Raw genomic sequence first — 22862 nt, 5'->3', positions numbered from 1 at the left:
ATCTTGAAATCTCCTGGCTTCTTCTTCTTATAACCTTTTCTTTTTACCTTTTCAAAAACTTAATGCGGCTCTAACTGCTTAATGTAGGGATTAAAAATGTTACAAAACATATTTTTCTCTCTATGACATCACAAAGGGGGCTCATTTAGAATGGTCGTAAAGTAATCAGGTGCGGGTCCACCTGCATACAATCTGACGCTCCCTAAACTAGTCCTACACATACTGTAATTAATCGCCTTTGAACCACACTGCTTTCACACTGCTCAATTCTCTTCAAGAAAGTTTACGTTCTTGGTGTCTGCTTCGTCCAACAAACTACGACGAAACGGACGTTTTCCTACCACATCCAATGTAAGTTACAATTAATTTGAATGGAGTATGCGAAGTCTGCAAGTAAGCAAGCAAGCTGGCGTTACCTGTCATCGATTAGCAACAAACTCGTAGCTGCTACGTCCAGAGAGGACGTTAAGTTTAACTCTAGCTAGTTTGATAATATTGGTATTACGTTGAGTAAGTTCATAACTTGATTAAGTTAACCGAGGATTCAATAGGTAAGTAATATTGTTAGCTAGACCTCAGGAATGTTTCTAGGTTGTGTGCAGTGGCGGCGGTAGTGTTAGCAGCTAAGTAATTAGCTTCACACTCAAATTGTCAGCCGCCTTTCCTAGCGATATCTGGCCTGAAGAGGGAAATGGCCTTCTATGGCAAACAGTCACTGGCTGAAACTTAGCCTTCATTTTGAACTACGTTTACAGTATATGCGTGGTAGGTTGTGCCGTAAAATGACTTGATTGTAGGCTTACAGCTGTTAGTTTGTTGTTCAGTTGAACATATTTATCTAACAACTGTCTCTTTTTCCCCCCTTCTATTTCTGGTGCTGCTTCACTCTGCTACTGGATGGTGGAGGATCAGGCTGACTGCAACAGCTATGGATGCTATACTGAATGGATGGCAGGAAAGCACAGCACACGTGAATTTCTAGATGAAGAAGAGTGAATAACTGCACTTGCTTTTCAAACTGATAAGTTGTCAATGGTTATTAATGCAAGCTTGTGTAGCCTAAACCAGACATACCTAGGCCTAGCCAAATTTGTTCTGTCTGTAGATAAAAGCAGGATATGAATTTTCCAATATTTTGACAGATTAATAGTGGTTTACTGAGGTTTAATATAAATTGAAATTCCATTGAAATCACATCGATCTTTAGTTTGGTTGTAATTTCAACATATTGTTTCAATATTCATTTTAGTTGAAATACCATTTTGAATTTGTATGAACTCAAAGATTAAGTGATTCAATGTTTTTTTTTTTCAGGAATCTCCCCACCAACATTAAGCGAGCAGCTTTTCATCCACTATTGCAATTCATCTGGCATTGCATTTCTAGTTATTCACCATCATTTGCAAATTGGTAATGACGGATAAAAGTGATTAGGAGCGAAAGGCACATATGAAGCACAGCTGAAGACGCACTATCACGAGATGTAAGCAGGAACTCCTCTGCAGGATAAATGTCCTTGGGTTTTTTATTCAGTCATTCAAACATTATTGGGGTAGGTGTTGCTTTTTGCAGGCTATGTTTTCGATAGTAACCTATTGTCAGTCAATAGTGACAGTAGCTGTGTATGACTGGTTTGTAGTTGACAATGAGACCACGGTGCAGTTAGTTTCACTTTGCCAATAAATAATAGACGACTGCAGATGCCGGTGCAGGTGCAGATATACTGCTAGTTTTTAGTAAAGCATGTTTTAGTTTGAAGTCGCACTGCTTGCTGTTACAGGGAATGACAGATGTCACTCTGTGCAAGGAGGAACAGTAGGAGCCCTGTCAGAGCCCTATAAAATGACCTCCAGCAGGCCGCTGGTGTGAATGTCTCTGACCACACTGTCAGGGCCGATGGCTTCTAGAGGGACCTGTACTCACTGCTAAGCACCGTGGAGCTCAATTGACCGATCCCAATCCCCGACCCCTTTCAATATGTCACAATGAGGACTTCCGGAGGACCTCAGTCAATTTTCTAGTCTCTGTTTGACGAAAAGCCAATTATGTAAATGCTATGCTTCTTGTGCAAGTAGCCTAAGCAACCAAATAACTAAAGAGTTCAAAATGGTTAAAATATACAGTACAGTACCCTCCAGAATTATTGGCACCTCTGCTAAAGTTCACTAAGACAGGTATAACAAATAATCTGTTGTTTTCACAATGAAAACTATGAGGAAAAATCATTATTTTGAGAAAAAGTAAAATCTCATAAAGAAATAAATATTTTTAACAAAAACACGTCGCTCACAATTATTGGCACCCCTGCTTGTTATACCTTCTCAAGCCTCGCTTTGCCAAAAAAAAGCTTGTAATATTTTCCTACGACACCCCATAAAAGCGCTGCTGTAGCAGGCAGCTCACTGCGTCAGGATTAGTGTGTGCTTCATCTCACTGTGTGTTCACTGTGTGCTGAGTGTGTTTCACTAATTCACGGATTGGGATAAATGCACAGACCAAATTTCCCTCACGGGATCAAAAGACTATATACTTATATACTATACATTCTCCTTTTTGACTCACCCCACGTTTTTTTCTATGGACTTTAGATCAGGGGACTGAGATGGCTGAGATTAGATTTTATTTTATTATAGACATGTCAAGACCATGTTCGCGCAGACTTCTTTACTGAATCAGTCAAATCTGTAGTAAATAAGGTATCCTACCTGCTCATGATAACGTGCTTATTGTTTATACCCAGTTAATATGCACCCGGATAAGGTCCGTAACACCAGAATGATTTGCCCTCAATTTGTGCTGTTCATAAAAGGAAATCCTTGTTGGTCTGCCTGACCATGGTTTGGTATCAACCAAACCACCAATTCTCCACTTCTTCAGACTTTGAGCACGACTGACATTTTCAAATCTTTCCTTTTCCTGATTTATCAATTTTCTCGTAAATCTTTTGACAGCTCTTAGCCCATGGCATCCAAAAGCCAGCAAAGTCAGTGCAGCCCTGGATGAAATGTGTGTCTCACAACACAACAGGTCTCACAACTCATTGACTATTTATACAGGCACTAATTACAATCAAACATTGACTATTTATACAGGCACTAATTACAATCAAACATGTCATAGGTGTCGAAACGTATCCTTAATAGACAATTCAATCTAGGTGTCAACCTGTCAGGCCAAACATTCAAGGGTATGCCCTTTTGATCAGGGCCATTTGGGTAATTTCAGTTATTTTTTTTATTAAAAAAGGGCACACAATATTATGTGATGATAAATGGCTTCATCTGAGTCCTATGCCTAAATAAAATAAAAGGTTTTCTGCATGATCAGTTATACTTTCCAAAAACTGGCAAATATTTTTTGCAGATTTTGGCAGGGTATGTAAACTTTTGAGCACAACTCTATTCAGGGCAAAAGTGTGATTGATGTCATCTCATTACATTAAACCTATTAATCCATGTTTGCCAAAACTCTGCTGTTTTTAACTTACTTTCTGGGAGTACATCCAAAATCTTCATTAGGTAATCTTCGAACATCTTGTGTTTTGACACCAGCCCCTTGAGATACTCATGTCTGTCATGCAAGGGTTGAAATTATAATGACAATAGAATGATTAGAATGAGAACAGAATGTTTTATTCTATAATAAAACAGTATGAGGCCATGCACATCCCTGGCCAAAATTGGATGGGTGCAGGATCTAGTGTGAGAGTATCACAAAAGAACAAGGGGTGATCCGCACACCATACACAAATAAATTAAAAAAAAAATATATGAATGGGAGGTATCTGGTGTGCAGAGTATCCCTTTTTCTTTTGTTATTCTATAATTAAGCCTATTTTATTTCCTTGTTAGTACATATTATTAGGCCTTCCTGCAATTAATAATTTGTAACAGCACAAATATACTCAAAATAAAAAAATACACTAATGGATGGTTTTCAATGTTCTACACTTTTTGTAATTCTTTTGCCAAAAAAATTGTGCTTCTGCAATGTTTAGAAATGTTAACTCTTAGGGGGCACAAAGTAGCACTACAAAAATTGTTTAGAAGCTGCAACCAAGTCTATATTTGCAGTAAATTAGGGGAGTAAATGAGCGGCCCCACCTCAAGTGGCACGGCCCTGGTAAGATGAACTCTTGTGTGTGCTGGGCCCTCTCAAAAGCCCTCGAAAATAGTGTGTTGAGTCCTCACGTGTAAGATCTAACGTTCGCGTTCACAATTTCAGTCAGCAGGGGGTAGCCCTGTTGAACCAACACTAGAGGAGCATTCAAATTCTGCAAAGTAGAGGCAAGGGCTCACTGTTGACATGTGGTAGAAGCTATCTTGCCTAGCTCGGGTAGCCTACCCTATGTACTGAAATAAAGTGGCCTTACTCTGTCTTCTAGTTATAATTTCTTTCTTTTGAAGTCTTTGTACTGTAGCCAGGATAAGGTTGATTTGAGGGTAGCCAATGGAGCTGTCTGTTAGCAGGGTAACATGCCCAAACCTTTATTGCCCCAAAGGGAATTTGTCTTGCACTCCTGAGAGCCACATTGCAAGCAATAACAAAACATCTCGTATACAAATAGATAAGACATAACAAACAATTTTAAAAATCCATAGGCCTAAATTAAATTATTTGGCTGAAATGTCCATGGGCAATGATGCTGACTATATATCAAACTTTTGTTTAAAAGTATAATTAGGACGGAAGCGCCACTTAAGATTGACCGTATTGTCGTTTTGGGTCAAATGGCCTTCTGAATGGGAGTGAGGGGCACTACTATTAGATCATAGTATCACCAGGGTCTCTACACATGAACGTGAGCATTGAGAACATAGTTTACAAAAAAGAAAGGTTTTGAACAACTCATTTTAGCAGTTGTTTTTTCCACTCGCCGCCATCTTGTCAAAAACGTTCTTATTAGTAAACTCTACACAATAAATGATCTCACTGTTCCATCTTCAATGATGATGCATAATTAGGGCCCGAGCACCAGATGGTGCGAAAGCCTTATTGTTTCTGTAAGGATTGTTGTTATTATTATTATTATTATTATAGTTGGTAATATCCTGCCGCACTTTGCCTTTTTTGAGGTGGTTCCCACAGGCGAAAATGTGGCACACATAGCGGATGTCCAATAAAGCTGTCATGGACAAAGGTTTGGCCCCCGGTGTGGCCCAGGGTCTCCATAGAGCCCCCTTATGTCATTGAGTCTTGTGGTCAGCAAATAGTTTCACCCACACACACACAAGAGTTGGTAGAGATATGGACCCCATATGCCCCCCCAGCCCCAGTGGGTAGGCTGAAGGAGTGTTTAGGATAACTTGTCAGTTGCACAGCATATCACAAAATGTATGTCATAAATCGGTTACTTGGAAGCATTCCATTGTACCACACATATTTGTGGTGTAGCGCCACCGAGTGAATATCACTGATGTCGTCACATCCAACAGGAAGTGAGTAAGTGTTTCCAATGTATAAAACGTGCAAAACAAAATAGCACACACAACAGATATGTGCATTTCACACATGCACCACATGTGAGTGCATTGTTAGATTCCGAAATGTCATGGGTGTATGTATGTACAGTATATGTGAATGCTGTGTTTGTATGGCTGCTGAAACACTGTAATTTCCCTTTGGGGATGAATAAAGTCTATCTATCTATCCTATCTATGGTGCCCATGTTGTAGGGAGTAATGCACCTCCACACCGTCAGAGATGTTGGGTTTTGAACTGAGCAGTACAACAAGTTGGATAGGTTGTATACCTTGATAGGCCCTCTCCTCTAGCCCAGATGAGTCCATGATTTCCAAAAAGAATTGCACATTTTGATTGGTCTAGCCACAGGACCTCAGTCCATTTTGTAAACCAGCTCAGGCCCAGATAAGACGGTGGTATTTCTGTATCAAGTCTAAATACAATTTTGGCTGTTGCATGGTAAAGTTTACAGTAGTATATCTGAATTGAGTATCAAACTTTGCTTATAGACAATGGTTATCAGAGGTTTTCCTGAGCCCATCCAATGATTCTCTTTACAGACTTTACAGAAACAGGTCTGGTTTTAAAGGTGTTCTAAGCAATGCTGGGTAACGCCACTTCTGTTGACATTCAAACAAAACAGAAAGCTAGCTCGCTACTTCCTCCCCCTCCCTCCCGTGCAATTGAAACTCTCCTAAATGTAGATAGATAGATACTTTATTGATCCCCAGGGGAAATTCAAGATGTGCATCTCGTCAGTGATTTGCTGGAACAGTTTGTTATGTTTTTATGGGCAAGGTTTGCCCAAGTTGTTTTGTGGCTCTTTTTGGAACCTGGGTTGTTCATAGAGATTGCATTTTTTACAGTGTATTCAGGACACAGGCAGCTAGCGGATGGTGAGGGGACGTTTGCTCTAAGTGACAAAAAATGTTTTAGCCTAAAAAACGTATGACAATCGCTTAGAGTGCCATCTGAGGTCCAAAAGACCACGGCCATCAATTGTTTTTCATTTATTGCTTTTCAGCTCTATCCCTAGTTTGCAAAGATTTCTCTGGATTCTCTAAATATTTTAATAATATTACTGTAGATGATGAACTCCCCAAATACTTCGCAACTCCATGTAAAGAAGCATTAAAATTACATTGTTTCATCATTTGTCCACACAGGTTTACACAGAGTGATGAATACCCCTACATCTTTACTTCTACAGTAAGATGCTCCTTTTTATACCTAGGGCCCTATGATTTCCACAATGCGGAAAACACAGACGGAATCACGGAATCTACACATGAAAACGGAATTATCTTATGAACATGGAATTGCACAGAATTTGCAGATATTCTGTTGACACAAAATAAACAGGCGTTTTTTCTAATTCACTTCACTTTACTTCTGCTTCACTTTTATTTCAGTTTACTTTAAAACAAAAAGCATATAAGAAGGGCTCGGCCTAGACTGTGACCGAAAGACAAAACGCGTTCCGTAGTCAAAGAAAACAAACAAAAGAAAATAATATAACAAAGAAAATAAGCGATCCCGACAACGGTGACAAAACACTAAACTGCTTGATTGCTAGATAACGGGGCTAAACAATACCCCAATGACTACTATGAGTCTGAAAACAACTAGTTTGCGACACATAATTGACCTGACTCGCAAATACACATGTATAGCGACCATATAAATCAAAAGGGAAACTTAAGAACAAAGCTAAATCCACTGCGGGCAAATCCCTCCAGCCAAGACAATGACAAAATCAGTAGATGCAAGATGTGAGTTTGTGGAAGATTGTTGAAATGTGTGCAGAAGTTTCTTGAAACATTGCAAGCAGTCCCATTCCCAGACACGAATGTCACCTCAAGCAGACGCGCAGACCCACAATTCAAAAAAAAAAAGTGCTGCAATAGCCATTTCATCCTTTAGTGGAGATGTGTGCTAACAAACTAAATAGAAAGCAACACATATTTTGCCATGGACATGTAGCCATCTAAACTTGCAGCCTAGTTTGGTGGAGATGTGTAGGCCTAACAATGGTGAAGGCAATGTTGGAGAATTTTGAAATTGGCTTTCTGAATATTTAAAAAGCAATTGTGTCTGTCACATATTTAAAATAAAACAAGAATTTGAGAAAAAATAAAACGGAATTTGGAAAATAATAAAATGGATTTCATAGGGCCCTACATACCCAATCATGTTGCCAGTTACCCTAATTAGTTGTAAAACATTCCTACTTTTGTTTTCTTAATCATTACACAACTTTTTTATTTTATTACCCCCGTCCCAACTTTTTAGGGACATTATGGTAGTGGTTGCTAGACTGTTGCTAAAGTAATTAAGATGGTTGCTAGAGAAGACAAAGTGGTTGCTATGCTAAATACAGTGGTTGCCATGCTGGTTGCTAGGGTAATTATGATGGTTGCTATAGTGAAAACTAGGTTGGCATTGTGGTAGTAGTTGCTAGGTTGTAATTGAGATGCTTGTTAGGTTGTTGTTAGGGTACTGTAGATATGGATGGTTGCTATGTTGTAACCTAAATGAAAAAAATTGCTATAATGGTTGCTAGGGTAATCATATTGGTTGCTATGGCAGTTGCTAGGTTGAAATTAAGGTAGGGTTTGCTAAGTAGTTGCTAGGGTAATTTAAATGGTGGCTAGGTTGTTGGTAGGGTAGATGTGGTGGTTGATATGCTAAATAAAGTGGAAGGTTGAAATTAAGGTAGGGTTTGCTATGCTGGTTGCTAGGGTAATCATGTTGGTAACTGGATTGACATTATGGTGGTGGTTACTAGGTTGTTGCTAGGGTAATTAAGATGGTTGCTAGGTTGTTGATAGGGTAAATATGGTGGTTGTTATGCTGAATAAAACGGTTTCTATGCTGATTTCTAGGGTAATCGTGTTGGTTGACAATATCGTAGTGGTTGCTAGATTGTTGCCAGGGTAATTGATGTAGTTGAGATTGAGATTTTTTGGCAGGTGACCCTATTTTGATGTCACAAAATGTTGGCGACCCCAATCATTCACATGTAGTGAAAGAGAGTGCAACTCCTCTCTGCTGTAACATCCAGACGAGAGCGGTACTTTGATTTTCCCCAAATGTCCTTGCATGTCTAGTTGTTTTTATACTTTGTTTTGAACATTGATCAAGCATAATTCCATCAATCAAACATCTCATGTGTCTAAGTTTATTTTTACTTAGCTAGATTGTAATGAAAGATCGGAGGCCGGATTCACAAAAAAAAAATCTTAAGATACATATTAAGTAGATTTCTAAGAAAAATTAAGAAGTCCTTAAGAATCTTCTTCAATGCTATTCACCAATACTTCCGAAGAACTGTCGTATTTCTGAGGAACTTCTTTGTTTTCTCACGTCAGAACTTCTAAGATAAGGATAAACCTATAGCCTGCATCATTCATCAACAGTGTTACCTACCGTCAAACGATGAAACCCACGTTTCAATGACAGACACACACCATTCAGTGCCATTTAAATCTGGCTAGCGAGTTCTCTGCTACTAACGTAGCCTTGCAAGCGGTCTGGAGTAACGTTTTGTTTACAAACCGTTGCTAAGGGGAAAAGACATGCTTTCAACAGCACTCACGATTAGCTCAAGTTTCTAGGTTGAAATTTTCAGTTTTTAATAAAAAATGCTGCCATTTCCATGGACATTGTGTTCAAGAAATGAAACGCGTTCTAAACTGTGACGTCAATGTGCACCACATGCTGTCAGGAACCCTTTGGTTATGCCCATTTTCAGTGGACAGAGGACTTACCGGAAACAATAGTAGCAAGCTAAAATTAGCAATAAATGGTAACCTTATATAAGTACTAGGGCTGTCAAAATAACTGATTAATTTCGATTAATTAATTTGAAAAAAAAAAAACTGATTAAAAAAAATAACGCAGATTAATCGATTCCGTATGACCTTTGACCCCGAGCCGTTGTAGTCAGTAACCATTAGACTGTAAAATTAAGGAGAGAGAAGAAAATGTGCTGACTAGATCATTGATTGGAACATTTACTTTTAAACAACAAACAAAATAAAGTGTTGATTAAAATAAAGTCCTCTGCAATGTCTGCAGCAAGGAATCTGCATATCACCGGAGTTCATCAACTTTAAAGTTGCACATCAATGCAAAGAAATAGTGTTGACATTAGGGGAAGTGTTAATTTATTTTCATTGTGTCCCCTAGGTTATATCTGTGGCCTGATATACCTTGTATGTGAAAAACAACTTCTTCCCGAAGCACTTTTGAATTTATTTCCTCAGCATATTAGGTCATATCATAGATTATTATGGCCATTATTAAAATAATAATACAATAGTTTTTGAACTTTAATGTCACTAATGCTGATTATTCAATGATTTATTTAAATTAAACATTTTAATATACTTTCACAGCAAAAAATATATATGCGATTAATTTAGATTAATTAATCACAGAGTATGTAATTAATTAGATTATTTTTTTAATCGATTGGCAGCCCTAATAAGTACACATAATAAAGGCTGATATTTCAAACAAACTGTCTAAAACTGTTCAATGTGTTTATACGAATGACTTTAAGATGCTCAACTTTACACTGTAACATTTTTAAGACAGGTGCATTGTTGTCTTAAAGGCCCCCTATGCAACATTTTCATTAAAATAAAATCAATAAAACATTTTAAAAATCATTGTGATGATTAAATGACCTGTTGTGGCGAGATTGGCGGCTTTCCCTGCTCCCTCTACCGTCTCTAGCCTTGCAAGATCTGCACTAGCGTCCCAGCAGTGTTTGAATCAGGAAGTCCCGTGAGAAGCAAGAACGAGCGAGAAACACAAAATGCTTAAAATTCTCTGGACATACAGACACACGCCCCCCTCAAGCACTGATTAGCCATGCCGGCTAGCTATTAGATGGCTTAATTTTTTAGATGTTCATCATGGCAGAGCCAGCGAAAAGACCAAAACGACGGTTGTGAAATATGCAGCCCAAAACTGTAGGTGGAGCTCTGTAGAGAAAAATGTGACAACAAAAGTGAGAAATCGGTGAAGAAATGACTGGAGTTACAGAAGGGCCCTTTAAAGTTGCGAAGAAAATTAAGAATACATTTAAGATCTTTGTTTTCAGGAATCTCATTTCTTCAAGTTTTGTCTTAGGAATAATCATAAGAAGAGAGTTAAGACAAAAATATAAGGGGTCCTATTTTCGCGACGCAAAACCCGGTGCAAAGCCTATTATTATCTCAACGCAAAGCTTTTTCTTATCTTACACTTAAAAATCGCTATCTTACACCATCTAAAAAGCATTACGCCACTGACCAAGAAAGACCTGGGGCCGTATTGCCAAAGCCTTTTATCTTACCACTAGGAGTACTCCTAAATCACACTAAAAGATTTTAGCTAGGAGTTTTCTCTTAAAAGTTATTCACAAAGCCTTTCAGACCTACTCTTAGTAAGGAAAAATGACAACTCCTAAACTAAGAGCGAGTCTTCGTTGCTATGGATGACGTCATTACTCATGCACAAGCTTGACTGAAGTGACCACCTTGACTGGCTGATGATTGTAACGCGGGAATTATTCCAAACACCTCCCTTACGATGATGAGTGACAGGTGACAGGTCTGAGAATGCGTGCGCTACACAAGTAGTGCGAAGGACGGAAGATGATGAATAACTGAATAAAAAGGCCTAGCCTAAATGAATAAAGAGTAAGGCAAAACAAATAGCCTAGTAGCCTAATGAAACATACGGATTGAAGCAGTATCTTTGCAACATTATTAAATTAATCTGTAACCATATGCCTATGCCTACGTTTACAAAGAGGAGAACATTTTAATTTGATTCATAATTAAATGTTACATTTAATTTACATGTTGACAATGAGTAGTTTTGGTTATTAATGGGGTTATTGCATCCCTTAGTTATGCATACAATGCAAAATTGTTCCCTCGCGATCGGAAGCTCCTCTAGCCGCATAGGATTTCAAAGCATCGCGACACGAAATGCCACAAAATGCGGTTTGTGGATAGGTCTTAGTGAGTTAGGAGTCCTCTCGACTTCTTTTAAGCTGTCCCAGACGCAGATACAGTGTTAGCCACCATTATTACTGAGTCACTCACCAAAACTCTACCTCTTTCCTCTGCCTGTCGTTCCTTCCCCTGTTCTCTCCCTTGTCCCTATCTCACCTAGGTGGCTCATAATTATAGGGCTGTGGCCCGTCACAGGTGTTTTCGTTGTTTATAATCTCCTCTGAGTCTGTGTCAGGATCCATTACACCATTTGTTGAACTTGACCTGTTTGCCCTCTGTTCTCACTTCCGGTTAGTGGTTAATAGATGTGGAAGTTATTTTCTCACAATTTTATGTGAGATATGTTGTTTCTGGCATAATTATCACTTTTTTCTTTCTGAGAATCTAGATCTTTCATCATTTATCTACACTATGCTTTGTAGGGGTTTCCAACCTGCAAGTGGTTCTTTAATATCTTAAAAAGTATAAAGTTTATAAAAATTAAAATTACATAGCTGAAATGCCCTTTTCAAGACCTATGTTACAAAGTTTGAACGTTAAACAGTTCAAGCTGAAGACGCAGAATTTTTTTGATAGAATAAGAAGACTTCATATAACAGTAAATGAATGCACTGTAGTAAGAAGACTAAGGAAAACAGTACAGTACATTTTCATGTGCCAATTTCCAGCTCACCGGAATAACGGTAGGAAAGTTGAAGTAGTAGACTCCTACTAAAGGATTGTAAGGATCAAAGTGATATACCGAGAGCCTAAAGTTCTTTACTTACCTGGTCTGCAGCATTTCTAGCTCTTTCATGAGTGCCATGAGTTCTTTGTGCTTTAGATTATTCAGCCTTCTTTCTACCTGGAACTTTTTTAGAGCTCGTCTGTGTTTAAGCTCATTCTCCTCCACAAACTTCTCAAACTTTGCTACCTTATCTTTGATCTGTGAAATCAATGGGAAAAAAAGAATTATCTGAAGACAGGAGCTTCACTGAGACAGGAGCTGGTGCTAAACTGCTTTTTGTTTATCTGTGTTTGATGGGTGTGGCTTAGCGATAGGTCAACTGACCTTTCAGTCGAGTCCCACCTTCCTATTTATCTGTTGCTAGGTCAGACAAGCAATGACTATGTGGGGGTCCACACTTCCTAACTTGAAAATCCTATTTTAACTGTTTGGTAATATAACCGTGGTAACTTGGTTTAGGATCTTATTTAAGAAACAGAAATGACAAAAAAATTGCTTCCACATCTGTTTTCCAATCACAGCTTAAGATAAGAAAATTGTACTATAGAAACATCCTTTTTTGTTATTATTATTATTTTTACAACACAAACTCACCCAAAGGCGTATGACCAGATCATGGCTTTACATCAAATCATTTGTACATTTAGGTTTACCATTGCAACATACAGTATTACACATAGTCTTTGGGAGGTTGTCTTTTTATATATTTTTTCCCCTTCATTCATACTTCTGCTGTTCTCAGACACACACATACTGTATATCCCTCATGCACACACCCTATCCAATCATTCTTCATACATACTCCCACACACACCTTTCACTAATTCACGGATTGGGATAAATGCAGAGACCAAACACGGGATCAAAAGAGTATATATACTTATACTTATATACTTATACTTTGGCGACTTATAAATTGTTTTAACCATCTTTATAAACTCATCTGGGAACCCGTAAACTTCTAACACTTTAAACAAATATGCTCTCTCTAGCCCAGTGGTCCCCAAACTTTTTCTTCCGAGGGCCAGCTCACTATGCCTGGCTCTAAGAGAGGGCCAGAGACTCGGAGTATATCAGTAACCATAAATAGCTTAGTGCTGTGAACAACAGCAGTCTATCTTAGTTGAATATTCCATTACATTTAATCATAGGCTACTGCAATTTAATACCATTGTTAGCTGTGTTTATGTTGCCATCATGCCATATCAGTGTAAAATGTAGCTCAAATGAAATAATACTGATAAAAAGACTTTAGCATTCCCAAAAGTATTAGCAGGGAGTCCCAAAAGTATATTTTATTCAAAATGTGTGAATTCTCTTTGCATACACAGCTCATGTCGTGAACAAGTAATATCCTATAAATAATTCAAATAACTCAAACTATGAGAGTTTTATGAAGTGCTGGCAAAAACATCTGACACCACCATTTTAACTTTCACTCATGAGAAATGTGTGAATTGTGAATTTGTATGAACATTTGAACGAGTGAATAAAAAATAGAAATAATTATCCCAGAAAGTCCCAGAAATATGACTTGAATAGAAGTTAGTTAGTTATTAACAATTAATTGATAAACTTTTAGAATACTTTGAGCACTGATGCAGTCAGCATAGGCCTCTTACATGTTTGCAGGTAGGCCTACATTTCATTCCGTTTTGGATGGCAAACGCAAAACAGCGCCAAAACAACCACCAGTGGACAAAAAGACTATTACACATGTACTGTTAAGACTTGCCATAGAGAATGAATGGGGGAAATTACGGAGGTTATAGTTTGACGACGTCGTACTCCCTTGCGGGGCAGATGCTATATACCTCGGACATAATTTGGAGGGCCACCCAAAATGAGGTGGCGGGCCATATCCGGCCCTCGGGCCGTAGTTTGGGGACCACTGCTCTAGCCGATCGAAGGCTTTTTCTGCATCCACAGCCATAAGTGTTAAGTCTATTTTATTTTTCTTTGCATATTGTATTAATAATAAACAAGTCCTAGTATTGGTTCTTAAATCTCTATTTTGTATGAATCCTGTCTGGTTTTGATGGATGATCTCAGGTAGAATTTAAGCGAGTCTATTATTTATAACTTTAGTAATAATTTTTTTTTATCACAATTAATTAGGCTAATAGGTCTATAGTCCGCAGGAGTATCACGATCTGTTCCTGGTTTTGGCATTACAGAGATAGTTGATTGGTACATTGTTTGAGGCATTGTATATTCCTTTTAGACCGAGTTCACTACATCAATAAAAAGGGGCTCAATACTTGACCAAAAAGTTGAGTAAAATTCTATTGGGATACCATCCATTCCTGGAACTTTTTTTAAAAGGGATGTTTTAACTGCAGTTTTAATTTCCTCACAAGTAATGTCTTTCCTAAGTTGTTCCTTTTGTTTTGCTGTTAGACATTTTAGGTTAAGTGATTTGAGGAAGGGAATGGGGTCTGGTTATTTTAATTCTGATGCATATAGATTCTCATAATACAATTTGAATTCATTATTAATCATCTGATTGTTTGTATAGACTAAATCTGATATTTTGTTTTTTATTGATATCGGTTGTCTCCTAACTGCTTGACTAATGAATAGAAGCATCCTTACCTACAAAAATCTATAATTTCTTAAACTTTAAGAAAATCATTATGATGTCCTGTCATCTCCACCAAATGATAAGGCTAGTCCTCAGCTATCCTCCTAGGCTATGTGTTTTCTAAATTGGTGGTAAACGGTAATCTCCTACTTTAGCACTCACTCCCTCTCTCTCTCTCTCTCTCTCTCTCTCTTCCTCTCTCACTCTTATTTTGAGAGTTAGCAACCTCAACATTGTTTTTATTATGCTACTTGTTTTTATTTCATTTTTACGTGATTCAGATTTTCTTCCATTGGTGTTTACAAAATAATAACTGAGCACTCTTTTTAATGAATGGCCTATATGGCCTGATGTGTCGGGACACCAAGTGGCCATTCACACTTTGGATAGGTGTCACTAAGGGGTTGTTTACATGTATCTAGATATTTTTATAAACATATTTTTTCATGCATTTGGGCCTTTCGAGTTTTAGCTCCCTCAAACTGATATTTTTTTTAAAAAGCCCTCCAAAGTGAAGATTTCTTAAAGTGCTGAATTATGTTGATCTGTGTAACCAAAGTAAAACACAAAACGATGACGTGATTGATTCTATGTCTGTGCAGTACGTGCCTGAAATACCACCAGTGTCAATGGTAATCTAGCATGGTACCGATCCACTGATTTGTTTAAAGTGTAACCATGAAGCTGTTAAGGGTGTTGGTAGGCTTTTTCACATTTTAACTGATGCTTGACATAACACGTGTGGATAACTGATAATGTATCTCCATCTCATATTGTAGGCCTATCATACTGTGTTGTGATCCATGCTGCCGTCCAATGTTTTCTCAACCCCATTGTCATTTCTGCCAAACTGATAAACTAACTCACTGGTCTTACATCTCCTCCCATTCACAAAATACACAAAAAAGCACACAAAACATGAAAAACACAGTCAATAAGTGGGGATACTGTGGAGAGAATAAGGGCCACCAATCGCGTCCATTCATAGAATTTGTTTAGAAAATAACCGCTGTCGGCGTAAAAAATGTGATTGGTGGACACAGGCCCTAACCATCATAAATCTGAAAACTGATGAAAATTGGGTAACATATTTGCATTTGTTTCCTGAAGGATATATCAACTGATAAAAGTATCCCCACCTGAATGTGCAATAGTAGAGGACAAATGACAAAAACAGTGCCTTACTCATATCTGACTCACCTGCTGCTGTTTATGCTGCAGATCAGCCCTTTTGTGTTCCTGGGCTTCCTTTCGAACTTGAAACTCTTGTCGTTTGTGTGCAAACTTACTGTCCAACTTATCCAGTTCAACTTGTTTCTTTAATACAAGGGTTCGCTGCATGGTGTTAACTCCTGTCTCCAAAATCCTACTCTTGGACTACAAAGGAAAATCCCTCAGTGTAAAAGGTAAGGGACAGTACAGAAATTGACCTGTGCCCGTACGAGTATGCATGATGAAAATTAACAGAAATACTCTATACAGAATTTTTAAAAATAAAATCTTCAACATATTGACTTCTTACCTCTGTTAAAACAGGGATCAGATTAGTATCACCATCCTTCTGCTCTCTGTCACACAAAAACAAAATGGTGTTTTTCAAAGAATTTGACCATAAAAAGCATATGATAAAGGAACATGCCACAGTTTTATGAGGTTGGGTTATTCACCACCTCTTTCATTCCGATTAAAATTCTGATCGGATCAGGCATTTTTTTTTTCCATTTGAGGTGTTTATATGAACATTTCTAGTCCGATTGAGCTGTTATTCGGTTTCTAATCGGATTAAAAGTGTCCATGTAAATGTGGCTAGTGTAGTAGTAAGTATGCTATAATGAATGAGGTTCTCCACTCCAAGATCTGCATCCACGGCTGCGCAGTTTCAATAAAAAATATTACAGTCACCTACATGCTTGGGTGTGAAAAAGAAATATGCGAACAACAACATCTCTGGTCTTGTTCAGGGAAACAACGATAAAGGAGGGTGCCTGCTTGATAACCCCAATGAAATGCTCTCAAACGCTGTTCTGTTGATGTTTTTGCTTTGATAGTGATTTTGTTTTGATGATAAATAGGCTTGGTTTTTGATTGGCCGCTGTGGGACATCTCTCCTATGTATATTTAAAATTAATTTATGAAGAAACAAGTCCTTAATATTGATAATCAATGATTTTAACTTCACCAGATGTTCTTTGTACTAGGTACTATGGTAACTTGCTTGGTAACAACCGTATAGTATTATCAGGACATCAGTTAGCAGCTATACTGTAGGTCGATTTGCCAGCTCTCAAGTATTTGATATGTTTTTTTAGCTTAATTTCTTCTCCCCAGAAACAAATACCGTATTTTCCGGACTATAAGTCGCAGGAAAAAAACATATATAAGTCGCACTGGACTATAAGTCGCATTTGTGACCCTGCAAGGCAAAACCAGTCGTTTTGGTCAAATTTACAAAATTAAGTTAATGTGCTCACATGAACGGCCATTGACTAAGCTTTCCAACGATATGTATATCGAGGGTATTGCAAAAAGTATCGCTAAGATAGGTTGAAAAACACTGGTGTAGGCTATAGGCCCACTTTTAAAATGTGCTACTGCTACGTCAATGGAAAACTTCTCCTGTTCCGTAAAAATGACGGCAGGATATTTCTAAAAGTTTGTGCTTTTGACCGTTCGTGCCCTGAAAGGCAAGTCTTTCACATTCATATTCGGATACATCTGCCAAGAACGATAGAGAGCTTACACATTGAGTAATGAGTAGCCTAATGAGTAGGCTACATTTTAGCTCTACTGTAAAACCTTATAGCGGCGTGGACAGATGGAATGACTGCTAATGTGTTTAATCTTCACCTAAATAAAGTCAGGGTTTAACAGTCAAAACGTATGTTTAGAATCCTTATTAATGCCAAAATGCTACATTAATGAGTCCCTCTGTGCTTGTAGTTCAGTTAGGCTTCCTGGGGGAGTGGCTTGGTAGGGCAGTGAAGAGCAGTGAAAGGCAGGGAATTATGGGAGTTGTTGGCTTTCATCCACATGAACAAAAAGCACATTTTTGGCTTTTTCTCAGTCAAAAAGGCACTGACTTCAATGATGACTCCACATTTCTACTTCATAAATGACCCAATTTAAATACACATTCATCTTCCGAGCGGTGAAATGCTCCTTTAAAGGGGTGGTTCAGGATTTTGGACATAGGACCTCGTTTCCAAGTAAGCAAGTGTGATATTTATCAGTGGAGACCGCTTTTCAACACGCTTCATCCAGTCGCTCTAATTGCAGAGTTCAAGAGGTGCTAGGCTAGCGCAAGTCAACGGTATGTGCTAGCCTGCCACTAAAAAAACAGTCTTACCTACTCCAAAGGACACTCGAGGCAAATTCCAGACAATCGATGTAAATGTCTGTGTTGATAGAATAGTGTAAGAAATACAACTACCCTCGTGATCACAAGGTAATAGTTATACTTTGTTCCCCTGAAGTTGGTAGTAGTCATTTTGCATCTCAGCGGCGGACTGATATTACCAAGGCTACTACTAGGTATCCCCATTGAGCGCTTTTACTGTTTACTTTTTTGGCTAGTACTACTAACTGGAGCAAGTATAATTCCGCTGCTAAGACACTAGTCCCTCAAAATGTAATGCGATCGTTGAAATGCAAGGATAGAATAATGTTAGAAATAAAACTATCAATACAGACATTTACATCGATAGTCTGGCTGCTATAATTTACTTGCCTTGGGTGTACTTTGGAGTGGGTAAGACTGTTTTTAGTGGCAGGCTAGCACATACCGTTGACTTGGCGCTTAGCCTAGCACCTGCGTAACTCTGCAATTAGAAGGACTGGATGAAACGTGTTGAAAACGGTCTCCACTGATAAATATCACACTTGCTTACTTGGAAATGAGGTCCTATGTCCAAAATCCTGAACCACCCCTTTAAGTATTGTAATATTTTAATGTTTGTATATACTGAAGACTTGTAAAACTCAGAGAGATAATGCAAATCGCCGGAGGAAGAAAATACAAAACTACCTGTCTAAATCGATTCAGCTCCTTATTATTCATTCAAGTGGAGGTTTGCAGCCAGGCTTTCTTGGACTAATCAGAGGCAGAGCAGGGCTGTTCTTGGAGTGGAGGAGGTGACATGTTTCTGTTCTAAAGTGAAGCTCCACTCCCTGTGGTCTGCAGTCTTTTACACAATGTTGTTGTTACAGGAATCAATTTTAGACTCACTACCTCAGCAGTATATGGTGTTTAAAATTCAGGCCGAGGGGTATACTGATACCAATTCTTTATTTTGTTACTTTAACAATACTATTGACATGTAAAGAAAATTCAGGGAGTTATTTACTATTTGGCCGGGATTATTTTACTTCCCAATTCCAGAACCCTACCACTTTTAAAAAGCTTGCTACACCTCTGGTCAGACTCCTCTCTATTTGTTTGCACCTCGAACAAAATGGCATACCTGATGTCGGACCAAATTTTCAGGCTGTTTGTATCACAGAATTATTATTAGTGGTGGTGGTGGTTGTGTAGGTGGTTATGTAGGTGGGCCTCACAAAGCCCTAAACGAGAAAGCTTGCATGTTGACTTGGCTTACCGCGTCTCTTGTAATTGTGTGACAAAAATGTTTTTCATTTTGTTCTCCACTTGAAGGGTCAACCGAGGATCGTCCTTTGGGCCTATTGATGGAAGAGTTGAGGTCTCCATGTTTTTCCCAGAACCTGCGTATTAGGAATTTAACATAATAGGTCAGGGACAGAGCTCTATAAAGAGTTCGGCCAACTTGACAATAGGCACCATTTAACAACCTAAAGTCAGACAGCCGTACAATGTAATACGGGGCAAACATTACAGGTGCATATCAAAAAATCAGACTACTATGTAAAAGTTAATTTGTTCTGTAATCTATTGTGGATCTTTCATATATTCTAAATTCATTACACATACAGTGAAAACTTTTTTTATTTTAATCTTGGTGACTACAGCTTACATATCATGAAAATCAGAAATCAGTATTTCAATATTATTAGGAAAAAGAGGTTATGTTGACCTTTTGAAAAGAAATGAACTAATCTGACTAATCTATCTCATCTTAACTTGTTCATTTACACTCAATGCACTCAATCCATAGTTGGGTTCTTTTTGCACAAATTACTGCATAAATGTGGTTTGGTATGGAGGCAATCAACCTGTGGCCCTGCTGATGGAAGCCCACATTGCTTTGATAGCGGCCTTCAGTTCATCTGTGGTTTTGGGTCTGGTGTCTCTCATTTTCCTCTTGAAAGTATCCCATGTGTTCTTTATGGGGTTCAGGTTAGGCAAATTGGCTGGCCAATCACAATTTACGTGTAGGTACCCTATGACCCCAAAGTCTGCCATGACCGGGCCTCAGGTCAAAGAAGTTTGAGAAAGGCTGATCTATAATATAGATATCACTCTGATGCAGGTTATATAGACTGCAGGTAAATTACCTGCAGTCTATATAACCTGCATCAGAATGAGGTTTGTAATGGTGCGCCTGAAGGCATGGGTCGAAGACCCAGTCAGTGGCGTCACAATATGCACATTTGTTTGAATTCATACCTTCATACCTAAGTAATCACCATGACCAAAATTTTCCTTTTTTTTTACAAAAAAGATTTATTAAATATTTTAGGTAGGAAGGGAAAATTAGAAAAAAAGATATTCACATCCAGTTGTCTTCAACAATGAGTAATAAGCAATATCTCTATGATATGATAAATTGGTTGTCTTATAGGCTACTTCTATAAGATGTCCCAAAATACTATAGTATTCCTATAAGATTACTAGGCTATAATATTTTGTCCCAAAATAGCCTACTATAGCCTAAGATTCCTATAGGCCTAGTACTTTTTCGTAAGGGACTACTCGGGGCACACTTCCCAGACGAAGTCTCTGAGAATAAAAATCCGACCCGACTTTGCGTTCAAGTCATTTTTTCCTCAATCGGAAGTTGAATATCCGATGTGGCATTAAAGGAGAATTCCGGTGTGATATTGACCTAAAGTGTATTGAAACATGATACCGAAAGTGTGAACATGATGTCTCATAGCCCATCTCGGCTTGTCCCCTGCACTCCAAAATCTGGCGCTAGTAAGCCGATGCTACCAACAGCTTTTTTCAATAGTGGTATCGCATCGGGCTAGCCATGCAAATAAATCACTGTTTTACACCCATTTACGAGGCTCAATGTATCTCCACACTTCATTGGTAGACTTCCGAGGGCCCTGACATTTAAAAACGAGACATTGAGAACTTTTGAAAAAGCACTGGTAGTTTACTTACAAGACGATTTATACAGACAGTATCTTCACGAAGTTTAGCGTTTTCAGCCATCTTGAATTTAGTCACGATAAGTCGAAAGTAACGAAAAAAATAATTCAGTGGAAATGCATGGATTCCAGTTTCTTCCAGTAGCAGCAACTGGAATCCATGCATTTCCACTGAATTATTTTTGGAATCTGATCCCCTTATCATACCTTTTCATTCTTACCTGCTCTCGAATTTATCGCGGACTAAATTCAAGATGGCTGCAAACGCTAAACTTCGCGGGAAGATACTGTCTGTATAAATCGCCTTGTAAGTAAACTACCAGTGCTTTTTCAAAGTTCTCAATGTCTCGCTTTTAAATGTCAGGGCCCTCGGAAGTCTACCAATGAAGTGTGGAGATACATTGAGCCTCGTAAACGGGTGTAAAACAGTGATTTATTTGCCTCATTAGCCCGATGTCAAGCATCACTATTGAAAAAGGTGTTGGTAGCATCGGCTAACTAGCGCCAGATTTTGAGTGCAGGGGACAAGCCGAGATGGGCTATGAGACATACGTTCACACTCGGTATCATGTTTCAATACACTTTAGGTCAATATCACACCGAATTCTCCTTTAAGGCGCTATACATGGATTTCTATGCAACGTCGCGAAAACATGCGTGCGCAACCAAGAGGCAGAAAGCACCATAGAACAGCATAGAGCAATGCAAAAGAGCAAAAGAATAAAATTAGTTTTTGTGCTGAAAACTGCACCAATTCGAAATCACGATGGCTAGAGAATGTTAAATATGTTCAATATCCCTAACGGAATGCATGTCTTCGGCAAAAATGACAAAATACGATGTTATATTAATAATGCAAATGAACGTCAAACTTTGAAATATAGTCTGAAATGAGATGTTATTATCATTGAAACAACAGGGGTATACAAAAAAATCCGATTGTAGCTTACAGCAGCTGACTATTTAGGTTAAGTTTATAACATTGTGGACGGCCACCAAGCGTCTTCTGCCTCACGGCTGCGCGCACATCTAGTTTTGTTGGTAAACGGGAAACCCGTGTATGTGTCTCCTCATTAGAGATCTGTCCAGCCTACAAGGGTTGCAAGTTGCAATCCTATGGTGGCAATTGGCAACACGGAAGTACGCACTCCAGGGCATGGACAATGTTTAGAATAGCTGAAATCATCAATGTGCTCTTTTTTCCCTTCACGAGTGGAATTGCAATAGGCCTAGATACAGTGCATTGCTTTCCGTGCATTGTAAAAATTGCCCGACGTCACCTATAACCTAACGTTTATTCAAAGTTAGCAACACAGCTTGTAAACGTTGCTTGAGCTCTTTTAGAATTACTGACACCATTAGGCTACGCTTCAAATTCGTATAGCCTATGCTTCACACAAAACAAATGGTAGCCTACCTGTATTATTTGAACAAAGTTAACGAGATGAAGATGGCTAATCCCATACGCTGTCCGCCAAGGCTGTGATCAGTTTTATCTTGACCAAAAGTTTATCCCATCTCCAAGCAACCAGTGACGCTACGGCGCAGCAGAGAGAACCGCCACTCGGGAAACATCCTGGAAACATCCTGTTTCTGAACTGCTTGCAGTTCCCGTTCTGGTTCCACGTGAGGGCGCTCACGAATAAGTGCAGAATGAATGGAGGTCTATGGAGCTGTACCCCTCAAAATCCACTTTTCGTTATAAACCATACCTGTCAACATTTAGCTTTCCAAAAACGGGAGATTTTTTTTCGGGGGGGGTTTCAGTGTTTATACCGGATCT

The 22862-nt window shown here is 38.6% G+C and overlaps 1 protein-coding gene across 2 annotated transcripts in view; it reads right to left on the bottom strand.

Annotated features, from left to right (window-relative positions):
• Positions 1–22629, bottom strand: part of si:ch1073-416d2.4 (coiled-coil domain-containing protein 42 homolog) — a 31199-nt gene extending 8570 nt beyond the window's left edge. For both annotated transcript variants that reach the window (XM_048238071.1, XM_048238070.1), the window contains exons 1-6: positions 22497–22629; positions 19384–19507; positions 16311–16356; positions 15989–16165; positions 12245–12402; positions 3488–3570 (exon numbers count right to left, since the gene is read on the bottom strand). In XM_048238071.1, coding sequence (XP_048094028.1) covers positions 3488–3570; positions 12245–12402; positions 15989–16165; positions 16311–16356; positions 19384–19493 — 574 coding nt within the window. In that variant the 5' untranslated portion in view covers positions 19494–19507; positions 22497–22629. The remainder of the gene's footprint in view (positions 1–3487; positions 3571–12244; positions 12403–15988; positions 16166–16310; positions 16357–19383; positions 19508–22496) is intronic.
• Between the last annotated feature and the right edge of the window lie 233 nt (positions 22630–22862).

The sequence above is a fragment of the Alosa alosa genome, chromosome 2 (assembly GCF_017589495.1).
Source record: "Alosa alosa isolate M-15738 ecotype Scorff River chromosome 2, AALO_Geno_1.1, whole genome shotgun sequence".
NCBI lineage: Eukaryota > Metazoa > Chordata > Actinopteri > Clupeiformes > Clupeidae > Alosa > Alosa alosa.
Note: the sequence above shows the minus strand (reverse complement) of the source record. Positions and strands in the feature narration are given on the sequence as shown.